General features: G+C 39.7%; 1 protein-coding gene across 1 annotated transcript; it reads left to right on the top strand.

Annotated features, from left to right (window-relative positions):
- The first annotated feature begins 424 nt into the window (after positions 1–424).
- LOC127754326 (putative disease resistance protein RGA3) lies at positions 425–7,235 on the top strand. The gene is made up of 3 exons (XM_052279814.1): positions 425–790; positions 3,284–4,408; positions 4,568–7,235. The coding sequence occupies exons 1-3, from the start codon at positions 497–499 to the stop codon at positions 6,752–6,754; spliced, it is 3,606 nt and encodes a 1,201-aa protein (XP_052135774.1). The 5' UTR covers positions 425–496; the 3' UTR covers positions 6,755–7,235.
- The last annotated feature ends 285 nt before the right edge of the window (positions 7,236–7,520 follow it).

Genomic DNA, 7,520 nt, shown 5'->3' with positions numbered 1-7,520 from the left:
TATAGTACTCCATTGACAGCAAAAATGATACCATCTCCATCAGGCAAAACCTTGATGCATGCTAGGTACCACATTGGTGGTGTTTGAATCTACTGAAGATGAAGATAAAGATAAAGATTAAGTGTTTCACGTAAAACGAGGTTATAATAATGTGATATTAGTTGAGTTTTAATTATTTCAAACCTGAAAAATGAATTAATCTTATATTTTATAACAACTTTCATATAGAAAGTTTTCACACGAAACGTATTGTTTAGCAGTTTGAAAAGCGTGTCACTTTTATCTAAAAGTTTATCAAGTTTTTGTTAGAGAAGAGAAGATAGCCATTGATTGTAGTTATACGCGCTTGGATGACTGCGACGCAGCACTACTATTTTAGAGTACCAGAGTTGAGATGTTGGCATCCATTGCACAAGCGCAATACTCTGCCCTGCCTTACCCCCAACTGTCCATTCCACACGTTGAGACCAATCGACCAGGCGAGCCAGCTGAGGCCATGGCGGCGGCGGCGGCGGGTGCCATGCTAGCCTCCGCCGTGCTGAAGGTGGCCACGCAGAAGATCGGCTCGGCCATCGGAGGTCAGCTGATGCTGCGGTTGAGCCTCACGAGAGACCTGGAGGAGATGAAGGACACGATGGCGTCCATCGAGGCGGTGCTGCAGGACGCCGAGAGGCGGTCCGTCCGGGACGCTGCGGTGCGGCTGTGGCTGAAGCGGCTCAAGGACGCCGCCTACGACATCTCCGACTTGCTCGATGAATTGGAGGCCAGTTCTCAGCTGGGATCACGCAAGGTATATATACAATATTTGTGTATACTCTCTCCAATCTCTCTAGAAGTTCTAATTAATACTCCCTCAGTACTCGTAAAGGAAATCGTTTAGGACAATGTTTAAGTCAAAACCTTAGAAATATAAATCATGAATAACACTTAAGTTGTGTTGAGTTTGAACATGTAAAAATTATATGAATAGATTTGTCTTAAAAAATATTTTCATAAAAATATACATATATCACTTTTCAATAAATATTTTTATAAAAATAAGAAGTCAAAGTTGTATTTTAAAGACCCTGTCGTTGTCCAAAACAACTTTGTTTACGAGTATGGATGGAGTATCTGTCGTTTTAGAAAATCATACAGAGAGTAGGTGCTTACTTCAAACAATTAAAGGGGATTGAAGTGGATTTAAAGAGGATCAATTATACTCACCTATTGTGATGTCAAATTATTCTATCTCAATATTCTGCAGTCCCTTTTTTAAGGGATTACACAAAAAAGTCTTAACTGGGGGGGTGTTTCTTCATTCTTTCAAAATAAATGTAAATATATAGTTATAAAACATCTGAAAATTTTAGTGATGTTTGTACAATATTTATTCACCATCTAACAAGATTAAAAGCCCAAATTCAACCTGAGCATTAAGAAACAATAAGACAAATTAAAATTATTAACCACGGGATTGGCGCATTTGTCTAATATTCAGAGTTCATCATGAGAAGATCAACAATTTTCTGGTATTATTCTCTATCTTGAGATTTCTCCATTTCAGATATTGTATTTAATAGTTGCCAACCCATATATTGCATGGCTAGACATTGTTGTTGGAGAGCTTTTCCGGAGTTTGCGAGGTACTTCTAGTAATGAGAGGTAGAACAATGTGTGTACTGTCCATTAATAGAGGGGCAAAGGTACGGAATAAAATTATCATAAATGATGGCGGTGGGGTAATTAACTAGTAAAATACATCATTGTTTATGAATCGAGAATGGCTAGCTCCATGTGATTGGTATCGTTTGATAGGAAACAAAGTAAATCTTCCAAAGATTTAGTGGATTGTATCGTTTGGTAGAAACAAAGTAAATCTTCCGCAGATTTAGTTGATCTGCATGGGAGAAAAAGCGAAGATTGATGTCTCCCTTGTTCTCCCCCACAGCTTTGTTCTTGTCCGTGGCCATGCCTCCGCTCTGCCATCAAGCTCCACCGCCACAGACCACTCCCGCACCATTTTCGTCAACAAGTTCGGGAAAAACGGATTCCATATATCAGCTGGTATGCATGGTGACACCCTTAGGTGGCCGATACCAACTGAAGCTTGTTACCTGCCGTTCTTTCTTTCTTTGAATCAAACCCTAGCGCTTGCGTTTCGACTGCTCTTGTTGTCCTCTGTGCCTGGCCCCTCTTCCTGTGGGTGCGCCATGTCGCGATACATGTCTTACCACCATCGTCTTCGTCATCATACAGCCACCAGAACCTTGACGCCCTTAGCCTCGTCCTCCTGTTTGCCCAGGCTTGGATGGGAGGAAGAAGATGAAAAGTGATTGGATCGGCACTATTCTTCTCGGTTTGGTCCAACCAACTCACCCAAGGCCCCCAAATAGTGTTGGACCATGTTGTTAGATACCAAATGTAAATCTCACAAAAAAAACACTTAAATAACACAAATGGAGGATTATAGAAGATGAAGTACCGATGCGGTACCTATGTACCTAGAGCTAATATTGAGACAATTATGCCTTCTCCATCACCAAAAAAATTATCTTTTTACCCTTCCTACCTAAATACCTACAGTGGCGGATCCAATGTTAAAATTTAGCTATGGCGGATTGATATGCCAAATCAAAGAGCATTGTACTTTCAACAAATAAGCTAAAAATTTGTTTATACATAAATCACACTGTATTTGCATTCATTAGCTAGAAAATATAGCACTACACACAATTGACAAAGGCTATAATCCTGAATTTTTCATATAAGTTTTACGAGTGAAATAATTTTCACAATGTGTTCCCCATTTTACAGATGTGTGCTTACTCTTGTTTCTTTTTTTTTTCCGCTGTTGCTTTCTGTTGTGCCTTTTGGTTAGAGCATTGGACAAGAAAGAGAATGCAGCAAACTAGTAGATATTTACTAGAGGCTGCACTTCTACCGGTTAATATTCTGTTCTTAGACTATTCATTCATTTTTAGAGACACAAGGCAGTTCTACCATAGCCCTTACATCCAAGTAATCAAACAAATAGAGTTTCTACCAAACCAAATAATCAATTAATCATATAAATGACAAAATGTTCAGATATGCTACTTAGTTAGGCTGTGGCATAGCTATGGCAGCTGACATATATACCATGCCACAAGAGAGGGTCTGCCACTGAATACCTATAGCAATACTTAAATACCTTTTAAGTGGTACCTTTCGTTATGGAGCGTTGAATGTTTTTTAAAAACTACAACTGTTGCTAAATGGTGATATTCAAATGTACTGACTCAATAAATGGAATTCCTTGCAGTCGGTAGCTAATACATCCCATCTTCTCAAGATTACAATGGCTCGTAGGTTGAAGAAGATGCAAAATAAGCTGAAGAAAATTACAGAGCAACACCAGAGCTTTGGATTCACAGTAGTCATGGAGCAGCGAGTTACTGATAGACGTGAAACATCATCAAAGATGGAGGAAGCACTCATCGTTGGAAGGAATGAAGACAGACAGAAAACGTTGGCCCTTTTAGCTGAAAACATCATGCAAGAAATCATAATCCTTCCAATATATGGCATTGGAGGCATAGGCAAGACAACTTTGGCAAAATCAGTCTTCAATCATAACCATTTCAGAGAATATTCTCAGGTGTGGGTCTATGTTTCCCAATTGTTTGACTTAAAGAGAATCGGCAACTCGATAATTTCGCAAGTATCAAAAAGGGAGAGCCAACTAACTGATTTAGAGATGATACATAATTGTCTTGGGGAGCTAATTGCTGGTAGAAAGATTCTGATTATTTTAGATGACCTCTGGGAGAATGATCAATTTGAACTGGACAAGTTGAAGCTTATGCTAAAGGTTGGCAGTGGCAGTAAGGTGACTGTAATAGTAACAACTCGAGACGAAGGCATTGCAAAGAAATTTTGTACTGTTACACCATATAAGCTAGAGCCCTTGACAGATGAGTTGTGCTGGACTATAATAAAGCAAAACAGTGCCTTTGAAGATAGAGATGACAAGGAGCAATTGGAGGATGTAGGAAGGGAGATTGCGATAAAGTGTGGCGGTGTGGCTTTAGCAGCTCAATCACTTGGATACATGTTGCAGTCCAGGAAGTTTGATGCGTGGGTTTCGGTGAAAAACAGTGATATTTGGAATGAATCTATTTCAGGAGAGACACCTTCACCACATCATAATGTGCTGTCTTCTCTGAAATTAAGCTACAGCAGTATGCATCCATACCTGAGGTTGTGTTTTGCCTATTGTGCAATATTTCCAAAAGGTCACAAGATTGTCAAAGAGGACCTAATACACCAATGGATTTCTCTTGGCTTCATAGAGCCATCTAACATATTCTCTAATAGGCAAGTTAGCGAGCATTATATTAGCCAACTTTTGGGAATGTCCTTCCTTCAACATTCAGAGTTACCTATGGTGAGTTACTACTTAATGTATCACTTCTCTCTCTGTCTCTCTAATATTGTTATATTGAACTTTTTTGGTCAATTAGCACTTGTACTCGTGTGATTGTATAAAGATAGGCATGTTGTTGAGAAACCAGAAACTTGAAGAAATTATGTGCTTTTGTTGCAGACTGCTGGAATGCACGAAAAGGATGGTACATTGTTCAGCATGCATGACTTGGTGCATGATGTCGCGAGATCAGTCATGGTTGAGGAAATTCTGTATGCTAATGAGAAAAGCAACAATGGGGCAAGCAATTGTCGCTATGCGCTGCTAATGGAATGTACCAAACCATTGAAGTTCTTTGCAAATTTACCTTCCCGGATAAGGGTGCTACATATCCTGGACTGTGCCCAAATTGCGCTTCGTGGTGTTTCATTTTCATCTGCCAAATGCTTGCGTGCCTTAGATTTAAGCAGATGCTCCATACAATCGTTGCCAGATTCTGTTGGCCAATTGAAGCAGTTAAGGTACCTTAATGCTCCAGGGGTTCAAGATATTAAAATCCCCAACTCTATCACCAATCTCTCGAAATTAAGTTACCTCAACCTTCATGGATCTTCTAAAATATCAGCCTTGCCAGAGTCAATTGGTAATATTGAAGGCATGGTACATCTTGATTTATCAGGCTGTTTAGGAATAGAAAAACTCCCAGAATCATTTCGGGAACTCAGAAACTTGGTGCACCTGAATTTGTCAAATTGTGATAGTGTTACAGGTGTATCAGAATCCTTGGGAAACCTGACAAACCTTCAATATTTGAACTTATCATACTGCCAAAATATTGGAGAGTTACCAATAACTCTCGGCGGCCTGAAAGAATTGTGTTATTTGAACCTTTCATTCAGCTCATATCTTGAAGGGTGGCCAGCAGCAGATGTTCTTGGAACACTCAACAAACTCGAATATTTGAACTTATCTTCAGAATTTTCAGGTCTTGGAAAGCTGCCTGAAGCTTTAGGTAGCTTCACTGAACTTGAGTATTTAAACTTGTCAGGTTGCCGTAGAATAAAAGTGTTGCCAAAATCAATTGGGAAGCTAAAAAAATTGGTGCACCTAGATTTATCACACTGCTATGATGTTGAAGGTATACCAGAAGCTTTGGGTAGCCTTACCATGCTTCGGTATTTGAATTTATCACATTGCTGCCGTTATGGAAATCGGTTGCATCTCCAAGGACCATCAGAAATCACATGTCGTCGATACAGAAAACGGTTGCATCTCATATGGCTGCCAGAAGTCTTGGGTGATCTCTCAGAACTCAGGTATTTAAACCTATCCAATTGCCTTGATGATATCATTGGCTACCAAATAGCAGATCAAAGTAACAACTTCATCGAGTGTATCAGTACTCTTTCCAATCTGGAGCATCTTGACTTATCTCTGAATTTCACTCTTCGGAGTTTACCTGAAAGTATTGGTGCCCTTAGAAAGCTTCATACACTAGACCTCTCAGGCAGCTACAACCTAGAAAGATTACCAAAAAGTATTGGTCAAATTGATAGCCTGAAGTTTCTAACTGTGACAAACTGCAGGATTCTGGATAAGTCCACACTACCTCGATTCAGCTATAGCTCCATCTTGTTACCACACTTTGTTGTCCATCCTGGTGGAAGTGAATCTAGCAGCAATCTTGCTCAGCTGCAGGATTTAAACCCAACAGATGAGTTACAGATAAGTAAGCTGGAAAATGTGAAATCCACTGAAGAGACAAAGAAAATAAATTTGGTGGAGAAGAGAAGAATTGTGGATTTGAAATTTGATTGGACAAGAAATGCTAGGAGATTTGTGGAGGACAAGGAGGTGTTGAGAGAGCTTGTGCCACCAAGTACATTAAAGCAATTTGCACTACAAGGTTATAGCAGTGCAAGCTTTCCAGCCTGGGTGATGGGAATTGCTCCTTACCTTCCCAATCTTCTCAAAATTGAAATGGAGGATTTGCCGAATTGTCGCATCCTACCACCACTCGGTCAATTACAAAACCTGCAAAGACTGGTTTTCAGAAAAATGGACAGTATTGTGAAGATTGATGGGGGCTTGTGTGGTGGTGCAAGAGCATTTCCTCGGATGCTGGAATTCAGCTTACGTGACATGGAAAGCTTGGAAGAATGGAATACAATGTATTCCATTGGTAAGGATGACAAGAAGGAGTTCATGTTCCCCAAACTTCAGAGGCTGGAAATACGTGAGTGTCCTAAGTTGAGGCTGAAACCATGCCCTCCTAGAGCTGTGGATTGGCAGATATGGAGCTGTGACAGTGTACTGTCATCATGGACCGATCCAGACTCTGCTGCAGTGGACGTGCCTCTCCATTAGTTCAGTTATCTCTGTTGCAATTATATGAAAACCCTAGTGGCAATGTTCAGATTGGTTGAGCGCTTAAGCCCATTGAATTTGGTCTCCGGGATCAATTTTCAGGATCTGTTTCTTTGCAGAAATTATTTTGGTTCCTTACCGGTTACCATCGGACTGGCGATGACAAACAATCTACGTTGTAAGAAAATAATTTTGGCAAGAAATCAAATAGATAGTAGCATCCAGTTTTTTTCTTCAAAGAATATTATTTTTGATTACGCGGGACATAATGTGTATGAACGAAGAGTAATCCTACAGTCCTTGAGAAGGTACAATGAGATACCAAAAATTTAGTGTAAAATTTGGTACCTCATGGTACTTAGGTACCAAGAGATACCAAATTTACAATAGAAAGTGGTACTTTAAGGTACCTTCTTAAGGAACATATAATTGCTTACGAACGAATGTTTCCTGTTTACACGGGCACACGGCTGTGTGGAGTTGCCAGTCGAAAAAGAAATTAAATGAAAATGAGCTCTCGCTTGAGACAGCTTGACGACACGTCATGTCATATTAGACCTTGACCTGAGCAACTAGCTAGGTTGCATCTTCTCTCTCTATACTGGGCTGTGTTCTTTTTCCATCTTTCCCAACTCACTTCACACGTTTTCTACGCGCATATTTTTCAAACTGCTAAACGGTATATTTTTTAAAAAAGTTTTCTATATGAAAGTTGCTTTAAAAAAATCTCATTAATCCATTTTTCGAGTTTTTTTAGCTAATACTT

Source organism: Oryza glaberrima, chromosome 11, assembly GCF_000147395.1.
Source record: "Oryza glaberrima chromosome 11, OglaRS2, whole genome shotgun sequence".
NCBI lineage: Eukaryota > Viridiplantae > Streptophyta > Magnoliopsida > Poales > Poaceae > Oryza > Oryza glaberrima.
The sequence above is the reverse complement of the archived record's forward strand: the minus strand, read 5'-3'. Positions and strand labels throughout refer to the sequence as shown.

Bases quoted from the DNA above. Each gene is read 5' to 3' on its own strand.
- LOC127754326 (XM_052279814.1), top strand. From the start codon at position 497: ATGGCGGCGGCGGCGGCGGGTGCCATGCTAGCCTCCGCCGTGCTGAAG. The intron at 791-3,283 runs GTATATATACAA...AATTCCTTGCAG, and splicing joins CTCAGCTGGGATCACGCAAG to TCGGTAGCTAATACATCCCA. The intron at 4,409-4,567 runs GTGAGTTACTAC...CTTTTGTTGCAG, and splicing joins AACATTCAGAGTTACCTATG to ACTGCTGGAATGCACGAAAA.